This window comes from Aphelocoma coerulescens, unplaced genomic scaffold (assembly GCF_041296385.1).
Source record: "Aphelocoma coerulescens isolate FSJ_1873_10779 unplaced genomic scaffold, UR_Acoe_1.0 HiC_scaffold_183, whole genome shotgun sequence".
Taxonomy (NCBI): Eukaryota; Metazoa; Chordata; class Aves; order Passeriformes; family Corvidae; genus Aphelocoma; species Aphelocoma coerulescens.
The window spans coordinates 1-23121 of record NW_027183531.1 but is presented as its reverse complement, the minus strand read 5'-3'; the positions used below and the strand labels follow the sequence as shown (position 1 = coordinate 23121).

The window sequence follows — 23121 nt, the reverse complement described above, 5'->3', positions numbered from 1 at the left end:
TGGCAGATTTTGAGTAAAGCTGGGTAAACTGGTAGATTTTTTCATCTCTTGTGAGTAGTGACACAAATCTGATCATAAGAAAAGTGTTGACATTTTTCTTGGAAAATGTTTGTTTTGAGGCTACATTGATAAAGTCAGTGGGTTGGCTGTAGTATTCTGACATTCTCTGTGACACTGAGTGTAGAAGTTGAGTTCCTCCATAGCTTTTCACAACGTGGATCTCATGTTGCCAGAAAAAGATCAGGCAATTGAGATAGTTTGTGGTATAATGAGGAAATCTGTGTGGTAAGTGGATATTGTTTTGCTTGGTATGACTTATCAATTGGAGCAACAATGTGCTTTAACTCCAGTTTGCAGTGATCGTAATTCTCTTGCACTATACATTGAAAGTAATTTATGAATTATGCACCTAACAGCATCAGTCCAAGTGGAAGAACTGAGGTAGATTACCTTAATGAAAAATGATTTTTAATTGTCTGCTTTAATTCACAAAGCCAATGTTTAGACTGCCATGTCTACTGAATATAGACAGTATAGGACTGTCTGTATATAGAGAAGATTATTCCAGGAGAATAACAAAAAGAAATCTAGGAGATTCAGGAATTGTTATCTTGCAGTATATGTTGATGTAATGCAATTCTAATACTGTCCTCACAGGTAAGAATAAAACATAAATGTTGCTTTAAAACTACAGTTAAATTAGGAATCTTGTCTGTGAAAAGTATCTCCCAATTGCTCTTGTAATCAAGGGATTTCTCTTAGAGATATCTGAAAAGAAAGCACGAGAATAGCTTAGAATGTGCTTCCTCTTTGAGGAGGACAAGTGCTTAAATCTGAATTTTGAGGACTCTGCCATCGTTAGAACTAATAGAAACCATCAATCAAATATGTTGCTCCTTCCCTGTTGACTTCTACCCTCTGTGATGGTGGTCACTGGTTCCAGTGACCTCCACAGCTGCCGGTGCAAGACCTCCTCAATTGGAAGATTTTGTGGTTGTTGTTAGAAGAACATGATGACTATAGCAAAGTAAGACAGCATCCTTCTGGCTACAGCTGTTTATTTTAAGTTAATTCTACAAATGAACAAAACTGTATTTACGTAGTTCTGTAAAAATTCTCAGTATGTTGAATTTCATTGGTGGTAACTCTTGGCAAACAGATTGTACATACTTGCTAAAGCCTTGTCATCTCTTGTAAACAATGTTTTGTTTTGAAGGTAGCTCTGTTTAGATGTGGAATAAAGTAACAGAAATGAGGGGGGAACAACTCAAGTGTCTAAACCATAGTGTCATGATTTTAGTATTGTTTGGGTATTCAAGGTATCCTCATGGCAGAGTGGAGATAACACAGGCAAGATGGGCTCTGTTGGACAGCAATTGTAGGCCTGTAGAGATATCATAGATTCTCTGAGATAACATCTGAGTCCAACCTCAGCTGACACAGTGAATTAAAAAGGCAATTTTATCTGAAAGGAATGAAACATAGCAGGGTACAAATCTATCTAGAATTAAGATCAAACACATCCTCAACCCACAGAGTATAAATCCAACTTTACTCTTAAAAATGTGCAGGAATAAATAGAATTCAATAGCATTCATTGGCTGTACAATCTGGACAGCTTGTTAACAAAAACTGAAGAGAAATAACAGTTTATATTGTACTTGTCATTGATTGAATTACTAATTGTTCTGTTTCTCTTTTAGGTTATGGTCAGACTGGTCCAGTTGTTCAGAGAGGTGGATATGACTCCATTGCAGCTGCTGTTTCTGGTCTCATGCATATCACAGGGCATGAGGTATAGTGCACAACTTAAAAATTTCATAGACTCTTTGTGCCATATACCAAAACTGGCTGCTGCATGGAACAAGTCAGTCTATGCTAACATATCTGTTATACAAACCCTCCTGAGTCCAATAAGAGGTCTTATCTCTGGGAATCTAAGAAAATAATAGTGCTTATATACTTCAGGTACCTCACTCCAGGCTTGTAAAGAAAAATGCTCAAGAAACAGAAAATTAAAGAAAAAAAGAAATATCCTAAATCTCCAGTGAATAAATTGACAATGTTAACAGCCACCTGCAGTCACTTCAAGAGCTGTAGTAGACACATTTTTGACAGCTGGATGATGGAACCATACCTATGTGTGTGAAATCTCACTGATGTTTGGATATTGATATTCTTAAAAGAGGGAATTGTGAAGCTGTCTAGATAACTCTGACCAAAGCTGGGTGTTTTTCAATCATTCTGCCTGCAAATAGGCAGAGAAATGCCATGCATTTCTAGAAAAGCTTTGTGTGCTGCTGTCCTGGGTTGCAGTGTATTCTATTACCATCCTCATGAGCTGTTGAAATCAGATGGGGCAGAGTTTCCTTGCCTCCTCCCCCCAGACTATCTTGCTGTTAATGGCCCATCATTGTCCTGCTGCATGACTCAGAGATAACTCCCTCCAGACTATCTTCTGTTAATGAGCCTTATCAACACTTGGCCTCATGACTCATTACCCCATTGTGAGATGCTCCACCCAGAGGGAGGAACCAAGCATTCCATCCTGGATATAATCTGGGACTCTGAACACCAGAGACAACCTTCCCACTGGATTTCCAGAGGACAGGAGCTACACAGCCACCACTGGACTTTCTGAGGAAGAGCAGACCCCTTCTACTACAGGATCACTGCTTCAGAGGACTGCAGTCACCATTCTACCAGACTGCTCCCACCACCCTGCCTAACAGGGACTCAGGTTGTATCTTGACTCTGTCAGTGTTTTCTTTTACTTTCTTTTCATTTTCTTTAATTTCCATTAAATTGTTATTCTGACTTGGTGCCTCCCACTGGTTTGTTTTCAAACTAGTACATAATTTAGTGCCCAATGTGAGGCCTGCTCTGAGAAAAAGTCAGAATTACAATTTTGTATTAACAGAAACCTATTCACCATGGTGCTCAGTTTGTCTGCATGGGTACTGTATCTTGCTCTCTACATTTTTCCTCACATGGGGAACTACCTGCCTGTAGTATTACTCCTGTTAAAACCAGGGAATGGTATGAGAATTGTTTTAATGGTTTATTATGTCTATAGCATAATAACCTGCGAGGTGATGAATGCCATTCGGAATATATACTCAGTTTTGTTTGGCTGTCCTAGTCTGGGCTCCTATGTCTGGGATCTTCTCAACAATTGCACCTAGCCCCTGGTGGGAGGAGTAGAGTGTGGTTTCTTCCAGCCTTTCAGGCCAGGCACAGCAGTTTTTGAAAATATTGAACTCCCTCTGGATATCAAAGATAGCATAAACTTGCTGTCAGTTCTGCTTTGTCTTCTCTGTACAGCCTGCACCATGTACACCATGCTCAGAATCAGAGCTATGGCACAGCATCCTCAGGATGAGGGAGGGAAAAAGAGCAGAGCAACAAATACCATGTCTACACAGACTGCCACAGAGAAGAAAGAAACCAAATGCAAAACAACAGCATCCATGTCTACGCAGACTGACACAGAGGAAAAAGGAGCCAAACACAAAGCAACAGCGTCCATCTCTACGCAGACTGGCACAGAGGAGAAAGGAACCAAAAGCACTGTCAGCATCCCCACGCAAACCATCACTGAACCAGAACAGCCTAAACCGATTGCAGTTGCCCCCGTTCAGAAGAGGAAATCAAAAAGCAAGTCAGTCCGCATAGTGACTGACGAGGATGCAGCAGGACCTTCGCACCCAGCAGAAGAGGCAGAGCCAGAGATCATCACTCGGTCACTATCCCTGGGTGAGCTGCATGACCTGCGGAGGGAATTCACCCGCCAGACAAATGAGTCCATCCTGACCTGGCTGCTCTGCATCTGGGACGCTGCAGCCAATGACACCATTCTGGACGGAAGTGAGGCCAGGCAGCTGGGATCTCTGTCCCGGGATATGTCTTGAATCACCTCCAGATGCAGGGAACGTGGTCCCCAAATGTCCCTTCTTAAGTGAGGTAGTGTTACAAGTCTGTTCTATGCATTATAAATGCTAGATACTGTTCTGTGGTGGTGCTCCTGATACTCTGGAAGCAGTGCTGCAGATCTTGCGAGTACGATATTTGCATGCTGTAGATAAACAAGGAATTAATAAAGTTTCTGTACTTAGTGCCAGATATTCATGTTTGAGTAGGTTGCTGAAAGCTAACCACACATGATCTGGACACAACTCTATTTTAGGGTTGATATTCTGCCAATAGACTTGTTTTCTATTGAAAACAATGGCAAACATTAGAAGTTTGTACTTCTGGCAACTATTGTTACCAGAGTTGTTCTTTTTTATTAGTGAGAAAAAACAAAATCAAGCATTTTTTGACTGAGTAAGCAGAAACATCTTGTGCCTAGTGTCCTGAGACTGTCAATTTCTTCTTTGTTTTTGGTACGTACTTACAGTATGTCACATCTCAGAACATGAGAAGACATGGAATTGAGTGCAGTCCGTACAGGCACTTCCGTTCAAATACATAATGCACATATGCTCTAAGCAATGACTGGTCATAGTAACTACAGTCTAAGTAAATCTTGCATTGTGTCTTGTCATGTAGAATGGAGGTTAATACTTCCAATACAATGCCAGAAACTTCACACACACCTCGTTAGTACAACATGAATAATGGAAAGTATATTGAAAAATTGAAAAACACAGGACTCTTGTACAGCTTTTCAGTGATATGTGAATGCCAGAATAAATAACAGTTATAGTGAATAATTGCATGCAAGTTATATTATGAAAGTAATAGTTCTCAATGGCTACTATGAAGATGGATTTTATTAAAAGATTGTGTTAAGATCTACCCTGGAAAACCAGATGTTCACATCACCTTACCATTGAGGCAATGTAATCATAGAAATAATTTACTCATTGTCAGTAACAGCTTTGTCTGTTCACTGGGGGCTTCTAAAAATTCATTCAAACTTAGTCACTCTTTTGCATGATTGCTAAAATTTGCTTATTTTTCTTTATTTGAAGTTGTTTATGTAGTATTTCCTCAGTTTCTCAAAACCAGTTTTTGATGTATAGAGGGACAGTTTTGTTTCAAAGACTTAAGTAGTCAATGACTCCAAAGAAACAAATGTGCTTTTTGTTGTTGTAGTGAAAACTTACCCAAATGGCTGTAAAATCATATAGTATGCTTGTTTGAAAGTTACTTTAGAATAGCAAAGTATTATTAATAGTAAAATCTTCCATGTTTTTCTTACATTTATGTTTGTGTGACTGAATTGTGTTTAAAATTTCACAAAACAAAGTCTGAACAAAAGTAGAAAACCTTGTTTCAGTCAACATGTAGAAAAGTGGCCAAAGTAAAGAAGAAAAAAGAATCTTACTCTTTCATGCTGTTTTTTTAAAAATAAAGCTTAAAATATTTGTTGACCAGATAACATGGAATTAATGTGCTAAAAGTAAGCATTTGAATGGGTAGACTAGGGTCTGATTTATTTTTTAGAATAAAACAAAAAAGGCCACTCTTATGAACTGGAAATGAAAAAAAAAAAAGGAAAAGTTATAACAGGTGGTGTTGGTTTTATATTTAATTGCAGTAGCTATAGATAAATCAGCATATGTTGGGGTCTCTCCCCTGCCATGGAGCCCTGGGAGACGTGCCCTGGGGGGGAGACACGGGGTTTACCTGCCCCTGGTCAGCCTCGTTCCCCATTGGTTGTTTTGTGTTCCCCGGTGTGGCCAAGGATCCTCGGGTTCTGTGACTGCAGAGTTCCTGAGCAGAGCCCCGGCCATGCAGCTGGAGAAATAAACATCTCTGAAACATCTACCAAGAATCTGTCCACATATATTTCCTTTCCACGGGACTCCTGGTTTTATATATGCGTGTTACAGTAATCCCCGCTGTAACAAGCATAACATCAGTGCAACAGTGCTCTTTGGAAACGTCCCTTTGGTAAACAAACCATTGAATGTTCTTGCAGGATGATCTTAGAGGCATCAGCTGATGCAGCAGACAAATTATAATGAATCTGTGCAGCAGCAACCAAGCATCTACATACATGACTGAGGTGCTTAATGTTGAGGTATACATATTTATATCGAGGCATACATAGTTACAGCTCCTTAGAAAGCATTTTAATAATAGGGTAAAATTTTGTCCTGTATCTGACATACTCAAAAATGTATAGATCCAAAAGCAGTATATATTCCTGCCTATAAAAAACAAAACAAAACAGCTTTCTTTTTTCTTTCTTTGTTTTTTTCCTGGTATCACTTAATGGTAATAACTTTGAAATGCTTCTGAGTGATAGTCTGAACCTTGAAATCAAGCTACAACTTCTGCAATATTGCAAAATTATTGGCACAAACAACTGCATTTGTGCTAGTGTTGTTTTTGCTGATTGTACAAACCCAAACACAGTAGAATAGTCTCTTTAAATCATCTTTTTGTGTACAGAAACCTGCATGGATTTCAAGCTCTTACACATGTACTTGATTACTTCTGTATTTAGAAGTGTATCACACCTGTGAAATTTGAAATTCTAATGTGTTTATGAGGGTAATCTGTTTTGTGTAAATTGCTAACACAAACTCATTTTGAATTAAAGTAGTTGCTTCAGGACACATTCAGGATTTCTTTACATAAATTAAAATATGCTAAAGGACAAAGTTTGCACTGATGACACGTTTGTTGTCCTGGACTACATAATTTATAGATATTTCCTGGTTAAACATCACTTTCAACTTTCATATTTGATGAACAGAAAGCTCTTATTTAATATATTCAGATATATCAGTGCCAGATGAATATCCCTTTGATGAAAATTTCTATGACTCATCAAGGCAGTAACTCGAAATTAGTTAAATAAACCTCAGTTTAGTTACAAATCCCCTTCCATCTCCTAGTGGATTATTACATGTGGTCTTCAGTATTTGAAGTACCTTTATGGTGGTGTATTCTTTCTTGTGGAAAAAACATTTTGTTTTACTGAATATGAGACAGCATTTAATCGGCAATCCAGAGAGGCCATTCTTTGGTTTAAAACCAAACAAACTGTAACAAAAGAATACACATGGTATATATAGTTTAGAGCTATTGAAAAATACCAGCCATTGCTGGTTCATATTAGCTTCAGCAATTATTTCACATCTGTAAAGACTACTGGACTTAGAATGGTTTTATTAAGCATGTTATTTCAAAACAATTTTCATTTTAAATGGATGATTTTTGTATTATTGATGTAAGTTTGGGAAGAGAAATTATGTCAAAGGGCAAAAAAAAAGACCCAGGCAAAGAATCTTCTAAAATATGTTTTGGCTATATCTGGGCCAGAATATGTCATCAAATTTTAAGGAATTTGGCAAACAGCAAAAATTAGGAATAAAAGTGTAAAGTATAAGATTGAGCAATAGCAAAGCACAGTGATTTAAGAACAAAAGGTCTGCTCTACTGGTATGAATCTTTATCCTTTCAAATTAGGAAAAAGCAGGTCCTGATCCTGCACCTAATTTAGGGTTCAAGCCAGCCCCCGGGACTGGATGGCAGCTTTGTTTGCTTAAGGGACGTTCTCCCTGGCTATGGCTGCATTTGATCTTCCTACCAGAACAATAATATCATTTTTGTCTCGCAGGGGTGGTGGTGTTTGTCACTTTTGAAATAATTTGATTGAATAAAAGATACTGTATAGATCTTTACTTTGCCCAGGTAACTGGTATAATGTTAGCTACACAAAAGTACTGCTGTGCTGTCAGAAGCTCTGTCTAAAGGAAGGTACTTCTGTGTGTGTTTAGCTTTATCCTTCATGTAAAGCAGCTTCGTGTCCCTTGTTCTGCAGGATAGTGACAAAAGCCTGAATGAATCCATTTCACAATACTTACACCTGTGCATCCTGCCACAGAAAGACTGGTTTATTGCACAGGAGCTGATTGAAGCTGATTAAATGGTGAGACATGGCAGCTAGTCATGAGTCTTGGTAGAAAGACCAAGGAAGGCTAGAAATTGTGTGGACTGGTTCAGAATTATAGGTTGTGGAGTGTTAGGAAAAAGCAAAGCCAACATGTTAAAAATAGCACAGCAGTATAGTGCTAGTAGTTTGTAGGAGTGTTCTGTATGGGGAAATTGTGGAAGTTTTTTTAGAAATAAAGGTAAACTTTTTACTGAGGCAAAGGAAGTGTTTGCTTTTAAACATTAGGTAGTTTAGTACTTGATGAGGAAGGTTCTGGAATTCATATGTAATCACTTATTAAAATAATCCCAATTTCTCCATCTTCAAAATGTAGTGTTCTCCTTCAAGGGTGAAATTGATGACGCTCTGAAAACAGTGGAAAGTGTTTTCAAACTAAGAATGTTGCAGCACATCCGTTTGGAAAATCTAAAGTCTTTTTGGTCTCTTCTCAACCCAGTGAATGTAATGAAGTGGCTATAATAAAGAAAGAACAATTCAACAAACTGATTGCTTGCAACAGATAACATTGGTTAATTTCTTTTTGTTTCGGTTGGGTTTTTTGTGTCTGGGGGAGGGTGGTTTGCTTTTGGTTTTGTTTGTTTGTTTGTGGTTTTTTGTTTGTTTGTTTTGTTTCTTCTTTTATTTCTCTGTGGTAGCTCTGAGGAGCAAAACCATTCTTGTGGGCTAATTAGTTTTCTCAGTAGGCCTGTGCATATAAAAGTGAAGAACGAAATTTCCTGGTTTTCCCCAGAGCTGGGTACAATGAGAGTTGTAAATAGCTGAAACCTTTGAGCTGCGTTTTCTATTGGGAAGCTGAAGTAGCTTAGTGTAGAGTCTGGAGAAGGAAGAAATAAGAGATTCTTCAAAAAAGTAGTACTTCCTAAAGCAGTGTTCACCTTAATATTTTGTAGTTTATATATCATCCTATAGATATCTAGGCTATAGATAGCCAAAGACTAATCCTTAGTGCAGTTTGAATGAGAGTAGCTAAGAATTTTTTTTTAAACTTCATTATATTTTATACAGATTTTATAATTTTTAATCATTTTCATTATATGAATAAAATAGCAGCCCTTTCCATCTTATGTAGAAAATATTGTCCTACTGTCTTTTATTTCAGAATTGCTCTATTAATGTAACTGATAATAAAAAAAAAATTAAAGAAAAATATACCTTATATATGACTTGATATCAGACTTACGTAAATCCTGTTGGAGTGCAAAAGAAAAATGATGGTGAAGATTAATTTTCTTACATGAAGCCAAGACACTTTTTAAAAATAATTATTAGTAAACAATTCTTGCATCTTATTTAGAAGATCATTATTACAATAATTATACTTAGGAGTTTAGACATGGCTAATTAAAATAATTCTGAAAATTCAATTTTATTGAATTTATGCTACATTAGTTCAAATACATTTATGGTAACTTGACAAACAGTTATTATTTATCAATTATACTGATTTTAACTTGTCCTATGGTAGGCTTACTTGGGTGCCAGAGCTCTGGAACAGTCTCATTAGCTTTGCACTGCTATTTTTCTTCAAAACTTGAAAACTTAAAAAAAAATCAACAAAGAATAAGACTTCAAAATAAGGAACTGCTGTGACAATCTGATCACCTGACCTCCAACTTTTCAGAGTAGGAAATGGGAGAATATTTCAGAAGAAGCACTTTAAAGATCCTATGATAGAAGCCTAGCTGGGCTGAAATTATAAGTCATTTTGCCATTGATTTCAGAGGGGACGTATATCATGCCAATGATTACAGAAGTTCTGAAACACATGATGTAAAATGAAGATTCTTCCCTTGATGCCAGAAAAGGGATGACATACAGAGAAAGGATATTTGAACAAACAACTTTTCAGTGACTTCAGTTAAAAGGTCATGAATTTGCATGTATTTGCATGTGTAATATTTACATGTGTAAACAAAAAGTTGTTTTTGTTTTCTTATTAGAAGCCTGGAATGTGTATATTGGAAAATACAAAACTGAATTTTGGCTTGGGGAGGGACTGAAGAGGAGGGAGAAAAAGGAAGTGAGAAGAATGAAGCAATATGGTTCTGCATTTTAAACAGACAGGCACCTGTGTCAGCATACTGTGGAAGTTGTTTAGGCCTTTGGCTTCTAGACATAATAAAAATCAGTCTTCACTAGCTTCTCCTGTCTCTAATATTACCTCTTTTCTTTTTGCACTGGTGAGTTGAAGCATTATGTTATTAGGGACAAAAAGCTGCATAATAAATCCTTCATGATTTGCAGTATGCGACATCACAAAGCGGCAGTTTTGCGTACATGCTGCAAGAATATCTGTTTTTTAGTGGTGGTTTTAATACATCAGTTCACTCAAAGATACTAATTTCTTGCACTAACTGCAATTGAGTGCAACCATCCAACCAATTCCTTATCTACCAAGTGGCCGGTTTAGAGACAAGCATGTCATGTGGGACAGTGTGAAATGCTTTGCACAAGTCCAAGTAGATGGCATCAGTCACTCTTCCCAGATCGGCTACTGCTGTAACCCCATCATAGAAGGCCACTAAATTTGTCAGGCACAATTTGCCCATAGTGAAGCCATGTTGGCTGTCACAAATTACCTGCTTATTTTCCATGTGCCTCCACGTGCATAGCTTCCAGGAGAATCTGCTCCATAATCCTGCTGGATAGGGAGACCAGGAGACTGGTGGGCCCATAGTTCCCTGGGTCTTCTTTTTTATCTTTTTAAAATATGGGGGTTATGTTTCCCTTTTTCCAGTCAGTGGGAACTTCTTTGGACTACCATGACTTCTCAAATAAGGTGGATAGTGGCTTAGCCATTCCCACTGCCAAATCCCTTGGGTCCTGCAGATGTATGTCATCAGGTCCAATGGACTTATGCATCTTCAGGTTTCTTAGATCGTCTTGAACCTGATCTTTTCCTACAGCGTGTGGTTCTATGTTGTTGCCTCTCCAACAGATATTGGGGTGGTTGAAGCCCCCCATGAGGACCAGGGCTTGTGAATGAGAGGCCACTGCGATCTGTCTATAGAGTGCCCCATCTACTCCATCTCCCTGGATGGGCACGTGCAGCAGGATTAAAACGTTACCTGCAATTGCCCTCTCCGTGCTCTCATTCAGCCCTTCATCCATCCCCAGTGAAACTGTATGTGCTCCAGCTGATCACTGACATAGAGGGAAACACTGCCTCCTTGTCTCCTCTGCCTGTCCTTCCTAAAGAGCCTATACACCCCCATTCCAACACTCCAGTCACAGGAGTCATTCCACCATGTCGCTGTCAAGCCAATAAGATCCCAGCCCTGCACAATCATATTGTCTCTGCTTGTTTTCCTGCTTTTAATTTTTTCTTTGTTTATTGTTTTGTTTGTCTTGTTTCATTTTGGGGTGTTGTCTTTTTCTTTAGGATGGTGAGCCAGTTAGACCAGGAGTAGCAATGACAGACCTTGCTACTGGGTTGTACACATATGGAGCAATTATGGCTGGTTTACTTCAGAGGTATAAGACGGGAAAAGGACTACACATTGACTGCAATCTCTTGTCAACTCAGGTAGGAGTTGTAAAAAAATTGCTTTTTTGTTGTGTAGATGTTTGAACCTAATACTATTTGGTTATAAACTAATGTGCATTAGTTAATATAACTAATGACAACAATAATGACAGTAATGGCATTAGTGATCATTCTCTTAACCTGCCACCCTGGTAGTGACCATTTAATATGACATGGTTATTGTTTCTACTGCACTAAGTTTGGTTTTCGCTTTTTACAAAGGACTGCCATGTTCTTTTAAAGCACTGGTTAATCGAGGTTTATAATATCTCTGAGATTGTAACAGTTGTGAGTAATTTGAGACAGACAAGCCTAAAGTGGTGAAACCAATGTTGAAAGGAAGGCTTTGGCACCAGGTAATGTTACTTCTAGAGCGACTGAATAACTTGTGCAAAATCACCGAGTAATAAAATATCACCCAAGTTTCAAAGTAATGTAATCTAGGGGGAGCTGCCTTGTGGCTCTGGGAGTTAAAGAATGAGGTAGATTAGAAGATGCAGCATTTTTCCTAGACGTTAAAGGCAAAGTTGTTTTGATCATGAAAGATATACCATATAATACAAACAATGAGAATTTAACTCTTCTTTGAATATTTAAACACCATTGGTGCAATGATTTATAATTTCTAAAAAGCAAGTGACATAGGTATGAGGTGCATATGATCAGATGGTATGTTGTCTTGCTGATGTAGGTACTTGCTGATATCAACTGGGTATATGGTACAGAGGAATTTTTGTTTATGTTTTAAAATGTCCGTAAAAATTGTATGCAGTCCTAATTAAAGTGACTACAGTGCTCCATTGTTTTCATCTTTATTCAACTGTATTTTTCTTCACATTATACCTGTCACTACAATTGAGAAATGACAGTGCCCATTGTGCTAAAAGTTGGCCCAGGTGTGAGCAAGAGGTTGGACACCTATACTGTTGTATGATAACAATGACTGAGACTAATGATTGAGGTTGCTCTTGTTTTAGTGCCTACTGCTTTTGTCTGAATAACTACTGAAATCAGAAAGGAGGGGAAATCCTTGCTTAAATAAATAAAGAACTTTTCATTTGTTTCAGAACAAGTGTTTGTAAGAACTGAAATTAATTATACTTAAATATATTCATAAATGTGTCTGTATTGGAAAAATGTTTAGAAAAAAAAGCAGTTTAGAAAAATATTTTAAATGTGTATTAAATGCTTATTAAGTATTTTATATATATATGGATGTAGTGGGGTTTTATGTTTAAGGTATTGTAGTGTTATATATTATGGCAACTGCTCCTTGATCTTTTAATTTCTAATTTTATTAAAAATACTTCCGAAAATTTTTATTAATTTCCAGAGTAATCTGGGGGGAGGAAGGGGGGTATTTAACTCCTTGTTCCACTGGTTTTTGGCTTTTTTTTAAATGTAGTTTTCTTGATTATTATTAGGTATTTTATCAAATGCTGAAAGCAAGAAGAGTTGAAGTTAGGTATTTCTGTAGCTCTCACATTTCAGCTTGTTTTGTTACCTCATTTGCGTTTATAATCTTTTTCCTTGATTAGGGTAGATTTGTCTATGCACAGAAGTGTTCTTATATTGCAAAATTTCATCTGAACTTCCACATCATCGTCCTTTAGGCCGCTCACCGGCATAAACAAGAAAGAGATTGAAGACCTGGATAGATGTTAGTGAACAAAGCATGTGACATGGTGTTTGTCTTCTACATGATTAGTTGAAGCAGTGCTAAATGGTCAAGGAAAAGCTTAGTAGTTTTTTTGGTTTTTTTAAACATAAACTGCTTCCCTGCTTGTTATCAAAGTACATTTATCTAAAAGTTATTAAGAAGTAATTCCATAAATGCACACTCTCATTGAAAAATAAATGTTTTTATTTACTTCAGCGTGGGGAAAATGAAATTCAAATAAGTTGGTATATTGGAACAGAGTATGGGTAAAAGATGTTATTCAGAAAAGAGCTCTTTTAGGGGTTTAGATAACCCGATTGCCTCAGTCCAAATTAATTCTAGGGTGTTGGCCCAAGACTGTAATGAGAACATCTATTAAATTGGAAGAAGTGTTTATGGATGAGGTTCTAAAGTACAAAAAATAAAAGCATGTGATCAATCCCATTAAAAAGATGTGTTAAAATGAATGAAGAAAAACATAAGTTGCAGCTGTGTCTGTCTCAGACAGAACATCTAGTTTGTTGGTTCATTTTCTTTCCTTTTGTAAGACTAGTGGTTACTTTTAAGTTTTTAAGGGTCGGTGTCTCTACTTAGAAACAGTAGTACAAAGCTGAAAATTAATGTAAATAAATAAATTACTCTTGCAATACTTCTGATGGTAGGGAGTTTTTTTAAACGAGTTTAGACAATTACTATGATATGATGAGGGTCTTTAAAGATACGTTTCCAAAGAGATTTTGGTTTTATGTCCCAACTAAGTATCTAAAGCTAGCTTTTCCTCATGTGATGAATGTTCAAAAAGAAGACCTTTTGAAGTTTCTCATGGATGCTGCCAAAAAAATAAGGAACCTAAAGTTTTAGACTTTCAGTTTTTTAGGTTCTTTTTGCTGTTGATCAATGGTAGGATCTAGAGGTCAAACAGAGACATCGTGATAACTTTTCCTTCAGCCTGAGATTCACTGAAGTGTAGTCATTTTTCATGAGAAAAAAAGGAATCTTCTATGTGTGCTGAACCATCCTATTTATAGTGTTGCGACAGCAGGGTCTTGTATGAAACTTCTTGGTTTTGCCAGCATTTCATGCACTGAGCTAATACACCAGTGTGCTTGGACCTTTTGTCCATCCCTTCTTCTGAACTGAAAATTGCGAACCTGGCCAATACACATCTTCATTGTTCAGTGTTGATGACTTTGACTATGTCAGAAAGGAATGAAAACCCCAGGGGTTAAGTCACTCAGGTAATTAGAAAATCTTGAAAACTGCTTGGTTTGTTTTATAGCAGAAAGCCCAGCATTTTAATGTCCATCTGTGTCCATACTATCACTTTTCTGCATGCCTTGTAGAGGATTAAATTTTTTTTTTGCAGAGGGGAGGGCTGGAGAACGCTTTTGATACTAATTTCCTGCACAGACATGCAAATAACAAAGAGCATTGAAATTAATTCAACTGCCAACAAAACTGATCTGAAGCTTTTTAAAGAACTAACCCACTGACTGGCAAGTTAGTTTCGTATTTGTGATATGTGTAGAACCAAATTATAAGTGAGATCCTGTTCTCTGAAGAAATATTATTTTTTGTTTTAAACACTTACTACTACCAAAGAAGATTTCTTTCCCCACAACAAAATAGGATTCTAGGATTTTTTTGAACAGCAATATGGTAACTCTTAGGATGTGGTTTTGCAGTGAGCAGAAACTTTCTGTATCTCTCATCTATAAACTTTTAACCCATGTCATATGATTCCTTTGAAATTTTTGACTTTTAGATGATTCACAGTTGTCAGCTCCAGACCTTTCAGCATCTAAATAGTGTCCTTTAGATGATACTGGTAAATAAGAAGGAAGTGGGGTTTGGATTTGGTTCCAATTATGCAATTGTGCCTTTTCTTCTGTTGTGGCTTAAAAAAATCTCTTGGAAGTTTTAATATCCTTCCTGTATTTAATTACGACCAGGCTCCAACAAATACTGTAATAGGCTGGTTTCGTTTGGATTAAAAATCTGCAAGAAATGTTTTACATTTAACATTTATGCAATTTTGAAGTATATTTTTTCCCAGATTCCATAGACAGGATAATGTGGTTAATATTGTTTGTATAACATGATTGTTCATCAGACACTTCTCTGCTTCTAATTACTATGTTTTAGTTTGGGTTTGCTGTAGCAAACACTTAATCTTCTGAAAATATTGAAGTGACTCTAGAAAAACCTAGAAAATTGGTATAAATTATTTTATTTCATTTTTGTGCTTAATTTAACTGTTAGTTTACTGAGGGAATGATGAGGGTAAGAAGCTATTTGTTTTTGTTTCTGCATCACATTTTCCCAAGATCATTCTGTTTAAGGCCTATCTATTTAAGGTGCTTTCAGTGCTATCTATTCAGGGCTTTCATGGCATGTCTTTTCGCAATTATTGAGTATAGGTGAAACTGGTAGCAGTGGCATACTGCCTCTAGGACATACATGACATGATAGAATCCCTGAGCAGTAAGCTGTGTGGAAATATCAATCTTGGAACTTAAATACTGCTCAGGTGTCTTGACTGTATCTTGTTGCCTCTCCGCTTGCTGAGAGTCATGAGTTGACTGAATGCCAAAAGAAAATCGTCTTTTTTAGAGGTTATTGCTTCTGGTGATTTTGGAGGCCAGCTATGAGGACTGTTACACAGTTGTCTTGTTTTTGGGTATGGTTTGAATAAGTGGGGTTTTTACAAGCTTATAAAGCATCATCTTTGAAAAACATTGTATTCTTAATCTCCATCATAATAAAAAATTGAGCATGTGATGTATGGAGATGTCATCTTTTTCACTGTATAGCTCTCATATGGAACAATAAAATCTGAATTAATGTGAACATTTCTTTAAACATATACTGCACTTTAAACACTTCTTGGCCTGTATTCTTGACAATTTCCATTGCGGACAGCCATATAACTAAGAACAGAACTTATCCCTCTGGGTTTTAAGCAGCCAGAATTTGATTGAATAGACCAGAAGACCATAATAACATGACAGTAACTCAATTTAATATTGGCCTCTGTGGAATGTGTGTTATAATTTCTAATGATTAGTTATGCAGTCATTGGTACAACATCCTCCAACTGGATCTTGGTTTTATTTAGTGGCTTTCTTTACTCTGTAAATAGAGTACATATTCAAATTGCAAGGGCATTTCTTCTTTAACTGCTACCTGACTGTAAATTCTGCCTTTTTGTCTTTGTTACCATTGCTTGTGTGCTAAAGAAACCAAGCCTGAATGAGTTGCAGCTTCATTTTCCTGTGTTGATCTGCCTCTGTCATTAATTAGAGAAAGACTAGAAAGGAGATAGGAAAAATATGCCCCTTTATTACTAAAAAAAAATAAAAATGGCTGCCTGGAGCGGGTAGGGGAGAGAGTCTGAAGACTAAGGAAGACATTTCTTTTAATGAGTTTTTAATTTAGAGGACCTTTAAATAAGGGTGTAATCTTGGAAATGGAATCAAGATGTTTATTACTAGCAGATCAGATTTCAGAATCATGCTGAGTACTAGGAGAAGGATAACCTGGGTAACTGAAAAGAATGGGGAAAGATTTAAGCAACTGGTAGCAGAACAAATACATTTAGTGTACCCCAAAATCTCACCTGAATCTCACTTTCTAAACTCATAGAAGCTTTCAGAAGTCATTCTATAAGTTCATCAAATTAGGATAGAGCCTTTCAACACATTATGCTCCATTTATTTATGTAAATAACAAGTAAAAGGGTTGTAACTTGATGGAAGAGGTTTCAATTTTATGTCATGGAAAATCTTATGTTAGCAAGACAGTGGATTTTTATGTGCTGTTGAACCTCTGGAAATCTAATAAACCTTAACAAGCGTGGCATTTTTGGGTATGCTGATAGAACTCTAAGGTTTCAACACTGCTTAGTTTGATTACTTCAGATAACTCTCATTAAAATTTCTCTGTAGATTATAATTTATAAAAAAAAGGTGAAGTAAAGGATGATGCTAGAACACATTTGAAATAATGACTTCCTTTGGTCTGACAAGGTCCTGCTGCCAGAATTTCTCTTTGTATTCAGCACAGTATTGTTTCTGTATTCAGTATGTATTTTGGCTAATCAGTTAGATTGCAAACTCTTTAGAGAAGTGACATGTGATCAGGCCAAAAGTAATAATTTATTACTTATTATGTTATAGTGAAAGCTATAAAAAATGTCTTCAGGCTCTAGTTTAGGACTTCAAAACCACATATCCATTAAACTGCTGGAAAGTCATAGAACTATCAAGGTTGAAAGAGACCCTAAAGATCATGAAGTCCAGTTGTCAACCCAGAACTGCCACTGTAACCCTAAACCCCTGAACCACATCACACAGATCCAGACACCTCTTAGACATCTCCAGGGATGGTGACTCCACCCTGGACAACCTATCTGAATGCCTACCCTGACCACCCTAATGCTAATTTTTTTCCTATTATCTAATCTGAATCTCCCTGTCTCAGCTTAAGGCCATTTCCTCTGGTCCGCTCACTGCAGGCACAGCAGAAGAGACCAGTCCCCACCTCACTACAGCCTCCTTTCAGGCAGTTGTAGAGAGCAACAAGGCTGCTCCTGAGCCTGCTCTTCTGGAGAATGAACAACCCCAGCCCCCTCAGCCATTCCTCATAAGACATGTTTTCCAGACCTTTCACAAGCCTTGTTGCCCTTCCTTGGACATGCTCCAGTACCTCAATGTCGTTTCTAGAGTGAGAGGCCCAGAATGGAGCACAGCACTCGAGGTGTGGCCTCACCAGTGCTGAGTACAGGAGGGTGATCACTGCCCTGGTCCTGCTGGCTGCACTGTTCTTCACAGAGGCCAGGATGCCATTGATCTTCTTGGCCACCTGGGCACACTGCTGGCTCATATTGAGCCAACTGTTAACCAGCACCCCCAGGTCCCCTTCTGCTGAACAGCTCTTGAGCCTCTCCTCCCCAGGCTTGTAGGGCTGCATGGGGCTGCTGGGACCCGAGTGCAGGACCCTGCTCTTCCCCTTTGTCCTCATGCTGTTGTCCTCAGCACATTGATCAAGCCTGTCCAGGTTTCTCTGCAGAGCCTTCCTACTCTTGAGCAGATCAATACTCCCACCCAGCTTAATGTCTTCTGTAAATTTACTGAGGGTGCCCTGAATCCCCAGATCCGGGACACCAATAAAGATGTCAAACAGGGACCAGCCTCAAAACTGAGCCCTGGGGAACACTGCTAGTGACCCACCACCAGGTGAATTTAGTTCCATTCACCACAACTCTCTGGGCCTGGCCATCCAGCCAGGTTTCTACCTACCGAAGAGTCCACCCATCCAAGCCGTGAGCAGCCAGTTTTTCTAAGAGGATACTGTGGGAGACTCTGTCAAATGCTTTACTGAAGTCTAGCAAGAGTATATGCACAGCCTTTCCCTCATCTACTAAGTGGGTCACTTGGTCATAGAAGAAGATGAGATTGGTCAAGCAGGACCTGCCTTTCATAATGCATGTTGGCTGGGCTTGATCCCCTGATTGTCCTGCATGTGCCATGTAATGGCACTCAAGGTGACCTCCTCCATAACGTTGATTGGAACTGAGGTCAGGCTGACAGACCTGTAGTTCCCTAAATCATACTTCAGACACTTCTTGTAGATTGGCTTTACATTTGCTAATGTTTACATTTGCTAATCAATGCAACCATCAATGTGAGTGTCTAGTCAGAGTTATTTTCAGTATATATTTTTATATATATATATGTGTGTATTCAGTAAAAATGCCTTGCTTTGCTTTGAATGAATTTTGTAGTACTAGATTTCCCTGATAAATATATTTGAAGTTAATTTAATTCTAGTGTCCTCTGTGATAAAACACTTCAGGGCTTTTTTGGCACTACTTAAATATTTTTGTAGATTGATTAAAGAATAATTTCCTTCTTCAGGGTATCATTTACAACGTTGCCACTATTTAAAAAGCATTATGTAGAAGTGCCAGATTTTGACTCCAGACTCACTGGTAATACTCAAGTGAAATAAAACTTTGGACCACTTTTCTCTGACTTGCATGCTGTGTAACAGCTTAGTAGATGAACTACATCTGCAATGTGAACAGCATTAAAGTACTCAAAAGAGCATTGTTATGGGCATTGCTTAATGCTGCAGAGGCACAGAAGTTACAATCTTGTAAAACATCCTATTTCAAACATTTCATTCAATTGAATGGATTTATTTCTTGTGTCATCCCTGTAGTGCATTAGCACCTAAGTACTTAATGGGTGGTTAATGGAGATTGTCAGTGTTAGAACTAAAGCCAGTGTTGTTCTGCCAAGGCAATACTGTAATGAATGGGGGATTTTGCTGTGATAATAAGGAGACAATATTTGCACATTTCTCACACAACCAAACAGACATGAGTTGTTTCTGTATGTGCCTCCCTATGTATCAAATAAAAAGTCTAAAAATCTACCTGTTTGCACTGCTGCAGCACAAGCTGTTGAAATTACTATTATATTTTATTTTTGTATTTGTTCACTACATATAAGATGAAAATGACATTGTCAGTAGACAAACACACCTAAAATTCTTTTTTCCATGCAAGTATTAATGCTGATAAATGTGGAGACAAAAAAGATGAGTGCTGTAAATGGTTAGACGTATGCATATTTTCATTGTAAATGGCGCTGTTCCTAATCCTAAGATCAAAAGTTAAAAGTGCCTTAATACAGCTTGTTTTGGATGTTGACAGCTTTCCATGACAAGTCCTTATTACTGATAAAACGAAAAAAAATAGTATCCTTCACAAAGTGTATGTAGCATCCAATTTGGAGTCTCTGGATACTACACTATTGCAAACAAGAAGAAAAATTACTGTAGTTATTCTGATGCCTATCTTCACAGGTAATTAAATTTTATATGAGCAAAATCTGTCTTTATGGTATTTTTATGCTTTCTTGTTTCCATTCTCAGCTGTCAAATATAGCTACTATTTTTAGAGCAGAAAAGAATCATTTAGGTTGGAAAAGAACTTTCAGATCATCAAGTAACTCAGCACTGCCAAGTCCACCACTAAAGCATGCCCGTAAGTGCCACACCTTCTAAATACCTCCAGATACAGTGACTCCACCACTTCCCTGGGCAGCCTGGGTCAATGGCTGACTGCCCTTTCTGTGAAAAAGTGTTTCCTTGTATCTAATCTAAACCTCCTGGGTTTAGAGACCTTTTCCTCTTGTCCTATCACTTGTTGCCTAGGAGAAGAGACTGGCCCCCTACTTCACTACAGCCTCCTTTCAGGAAGTTGTAGAGACCAATAAGGGTCATCTCTGAGCCTCCTTTTCTCCAGTCTGAACAATGCAAGCTCCCACAGCTGCTTCTCATAAGACTTGTGCTCCAGATCTTTCACCAGCTTCATTGCCCTTCTCTGGATGCGCTTCAGCACCTCAATGTCTTTCTTGTAGTGAGGGACCCAAAACCGAACATAGGATTTGAGGCCGCACCAGTTCTGATTATAAAGCACTGCACTGGTCCTGCTGGCCACACTATTCTTGATACAGGCCAGGATGCCATTTACCTTCTTGGCTGCCTGGGCACACACCGGCTCATGTTCAGCTGCTGTCAACTAAGGGGTTTTGGCAGCTTAGAATAAGGTGAAGGGGGTTTTCCACTCACATGCTGAAAAAAGGAAGCCTGGAGGTCAAAGCTGCAACCCCTCTGGAAGGCAGCAATCCCTGCTGAGACACACAAAAAGAAGGGGGTAGAGCTCCTCACCCAAGGGAGCTTTCCTCCTGTTGCTGGAATGAAGGCACAAAGGCAAAGGCAAAGAAGAAAGAGAGGAGACTCTCCGTATGTGTTCCACACAGGCTTATTGCGGTGAAAAAGACAGGGATGAAAAGCCCAATTTTTGACAGGGTCCAGGGATTTTATACTGACTACAGAATAAGTGGGGAAAGGGATCTCAGCCAATGGGGTAAAGGCAAGCAGGTGGGGTTGACAGCAAGGGAACCAAGGGGGACAACACATAGGAGGGACTTAGGGAAGGATCCAATGGGGCATGGAGGAACAAAGAACTTTCTAGAACTGATACATATTAAACAAGGGATATGAATATGCACAACTTCATCTATAAAACAGGGAGGGGAAAACCTTAACCAATCAGGGGAAAACATGCAAAGAGAAGAACAAAGGAATTTTGGATTCTCACCGTGACTGAAAGTTATATGCTAAACTTGGGTTGCTGACCACCACAGCTGGTTGTCTGAATTCTCCTCAGGAGACAGTGGCTGGAGCCACTTGCACCGCCACAGTTGGCCAGCACCTCCAGTTACTCTTCCACTGGACAGCTTTCCAGCCACTGTGCCCCCATCTTGTAGGGTTGTTTTGACCCAAGTGCAGGATCCAGCAGTTCTTGTTGAACCTCATGCCAGCAGCTTTGGCCCATTGATCCAGCCTGTCCAGGTATCACTGCAGAGCCTTCCTGCCCTCCAGAAGATCATCACTGCTGGTCAACTTGGTGTCACCTGCAAACTGACTGAGGGTGACTCAGTCACCTTGTCCAGTGTATTGTTAAGATGTTAAACAGAACTGGCCCAAATACTGAGCCCTGGGGAACTAGTGACCGGCTGGATGTAGCGCCATTCACCACTACTCTCTCGGCCCAGCCATCCAGCCAGTTTTTTTATCCAGTGAAAAGTGCGCCCATCTGAGCCATGAGCACAAGAAGGCTGTGGGAAAATGTCAAAGGCTTTAGTAAAGTCCAGGTAGATACCATCCATAGCCTTTCCCTCATCCACTAAGTGAGTTGCCTTGCCATAGAAGATCAGGTTGGTCAAGTAGGACCTGCCTTTCATAAATCTATACTAGCTGGGCCTGATCCCCTGGTTGTCAGGCATGTGCGGCATGATGATTCTATGCCTGAACCTTTAGGTGTTCCTTCCTGTAGAATTTACAGCCTTCCTAGACTCCTTTGTCCTACAGGACTTCTTCCCAAGGGACTCTCTCAACCAGTCTCCTAAACAGGCCAAAGTCTGCCCTCTGGAATTCCAAGGTAACAGTTCTCCTGACTGCCCTCTCCTTCTGTCTGCAAGAATTAAAAATTCTATCATTTCATGATTGCTATGCTCAAGACAGCCATCCACCCCCACACAGAAGTCCTTCTCTGTTCACAAACAACGGGTCCAGAGGGCCCTTTCCCTAGCTGGCTCTCACCAAGTGCATCAGGAAGTCATCTTCCATACACTCCAAAGACCTCCTAGACTATTTCCTCTTTGTTGTGTTGTATTTTCAAGACATCTATTTAGTATGTTGAAGTCCCTCATGGGAACAAAGGATGGCAATTGTGAGACTACTCGCAGCTGCTCATAGAATATTCCATCTGCCTTTTATCCTGGTTGGTTGATGTCTGCCCTGTTGGCCTTGATTCTTACCCCTGAGTACTCAACCTTATCTTCACTATAATTCAGCTCTAGAAAATCAAGACACAAAATGTGTTATAGTGTTAGAGGAACCTGTATACAATGTAGCAGAATAAACTTTTTGTAAGTTGAATTTTGCCTGGACTTAGTAAAGCTGTGTGAAATACAGAACACAATGCATTTAATATTTCAATGCATATATAGTCTTTCTTCAGAGATGTAGCAAGTTCAATCTTTAACCAGGCGGAAACACCAATTAAGTGTAGTGGTTTGGTTCAAAATATCCATTAATTACTTATTTTCCTTCTGTGAGATAAGAATTAGGAGAAAGCAAAGCAGGCACAAAACTTAAAAGAATATAAAGAAGTTTATTAACAGATCTAAAAGAAAGAAAAAAAAGTCAGACTAAACCTTCAGAACACTTCCCCCCACCTTTCTCCCTTCTCCCACTGACAACGTAAAAAGACAACCCTTGAGATTTTCAGTTTACCACCTCTATAATAATTTTCCAGTTCACTTAGGGAGAGGAGTCTCTCTTGCTCATGCTATGGAGACATCTCCACAAGAAACTATTCTCTCATTGCTTCAATGTCACAGCAAGACAGCTGCCCGGGTTGGTTCTCTGCTTGCATGTGAA

General features: G+C 38.6%; 1 protein-coding gene across 1 annotated transcript in view; it reads left to right on the top strand.

The window, feature by feature from the left end:
- LOC138101030 (succinate--hydroxymethylglutarate CoA-transferase-like) overlaps positions 1-15885 on the top strand; it is a 55458-nt gene extending 39573 nt beyond the window's left edge. The window contains exons 7-9 of the mRNA XM_068998867.1: positions 1704-1795; positions 11298-11441; positions 12980-15885. Coding sequence (XP_068854968.1) covers positions 1704-1795; positions 11298-11441; positions 12980-13054 — 311 coding nt within the window. The 3' untranslated portion in view covers positions 13055-15885. The remainder of the gene's footprint in view (positions 1-1703; positions 1796-11297; positions 11442-12979) is intronic.
- The last annotated feature ends 7236 nt before the right edge of the window (positions 15886-23121 follow it).